Genomic DNA, 1,712 nt, shown 5'->3' with positions numbered 1-1,712 from the left:
GTAGAAATACTTTCAGTTTTTGTTTGGTATACTACCATAGTGAAAGTATTTTTTTTAAATATGTTTTTTCTCTAATGCGGAAGCATGCATGACTAATGCTGTATAAATGTATTTATCTTCAAGTACCACTAAGCCTCCAATCAGATTCGCAGAATGGAGTGGCGATAAAAACCTATGTTGCACGGCTAGTATCACTATCTGCGTCTTGTGTGTTCTATGTCACGCGCCAAGTTTTCTTGAAGATAAATAGTTATCACACGCGCGCTCGTGGAAATACGGAAAATATAGCGCATTTGCGTCCCATATCCAACTTGGCCTTCGGCCTTGTTGGATATGGGACGCAGAAGCGTTATATTTTTCCACATTCAACTCACGCTTGTGTGATAATATAAGTAGTTTGAGCATCTGATTGGTGGTTTAGCACGTACTGACAGATAACTTATAATATTGTATGGGTACTATAATATGTACATAGTTGCCGAGTGAATGTACCAGTAGTAAAAATAAATGTAAATTTGGTTGATATTTAACATTGTAACTGCCTGCATTATTAACAACTAAATCATTTCGGAACAAGGACGCTTTGCAGATTAACTAGCACACCACATAATGTAAACACATGATCGACAATGTCGCTTCGGAGTAATGGAAAATCTCCTTTCAAAATTTGAAACTCCTTCATCCTCCCGATGACCCTTTCAATGTGTATTCGTGAATTAGATACAGCAGCATTAGTTATGTTTGCCTCCTCAGTAAAAACCTTTCCCTTCTTACTAAACAGTGGTATCACCAGTTTACACCCGTGAAGGAGAAAGTCTGACTTGTCTTTGAAACCTTTGTCTGCCAAGACTACATCGCCGTTCTCCAATAAATCAAGCATACCACTCTTTCGTACAATTTCAATATCAGACATGTTTCCCCCTGCAGTTGGTGATAAAAAAGATACTGATCCTCCTGGGGTACATGCTACCAATACTTTGTATGTATGTCGTTGCTTATAGCTCGAGTACAATTTTGAATTGACATCACTTTGGGATGGCCTCTGTGTTTGAACTTCAAAACAATCAATTATTGCTCTAACCTGTCCATGTTTCTTGAAGCATGAAGGAAAGTGATTCTGAACAGCAGAACGACTTGGCCAGTAGATTAAACTTTTGAGCTCGTTAGCAAGAAATGGGAGAAGAGTTGAAATTATGTTTGAAATGACTGACGTACTGACACAGAACCTGACTGCTAGATCTTCATCATTTAGGTTTAGACGAAGTTTCATTAGTGTCAGTAGGAGTTCATGCGCATGAATGCGCATGAATGCGCATGAATGCTGTTCGTCGTGAAATAACGTTCTGAAATTTTAAACTTTGCACGTTGCACGTGAGACTGGAAGATAAATTTGTTATCACACGCACATTTGTTGAAACACATATTGAAAAAATATACATAGCGCGTCTGCGTCCAATATCCAACTCGGCCTTCGGCCTCGTTGGATATGGGACGCGCTATATTTTTTCGTATTCAACTCGCGCTTGTGTGATAATTTATAACATTGCAAATCCACCTACCTATTGATAAGTCTTGTCCATTTTGACTGAAACTGAAGCTTACATTTATAAAACTTTACTCGGTAAGTCTGACCCATACATGTATGTTGATACACGTTGGGCATCACCTTCATCCTGAAAAATGAATAACGGGTTACAAATTGAGCAAAATTG

At 38.4% G+C, this 1,712-nt stretch overlaps 1 protein-coding gene across 1 annotated transcript; it reads right to left on the bottom strand.

Annotated features, from left to right (window-relative positions):
* Positions 1-273: 273 nt before the first annotated feature.
* On the bottom strand, positions 274-1,306 carry LOC117292007. Its single transcript, XM_033773996.1, has one exon. The coding sequence runs from the start codon at positions 1,304-1,306 to the stop codon at positions 563-565; it is 744 nt and encodes a 247-aa protein (XP_033629887.1). The 3' UTR covers positions 274-562.
* Positions 1,307-1,712: the final 406 nt, after the last annotated feature.

This window comes from Asterias rubens, chromosome 1, assembly GCF_902459465.1.
Source record: "Asterias rubens chromosome 1, eAstRub1.3, whole genome shotgun sequence".
NCBI lineage: Eukaryota > Metazoa > Echinodermata > Asteroidea > Forcipulatida > Asteriidae > Asterias > Asterias rubens.
Note: the sequence above shows the minus strand (reverse complement) of the source record. Positions and strands in the feature narration are given on the sequence as shown.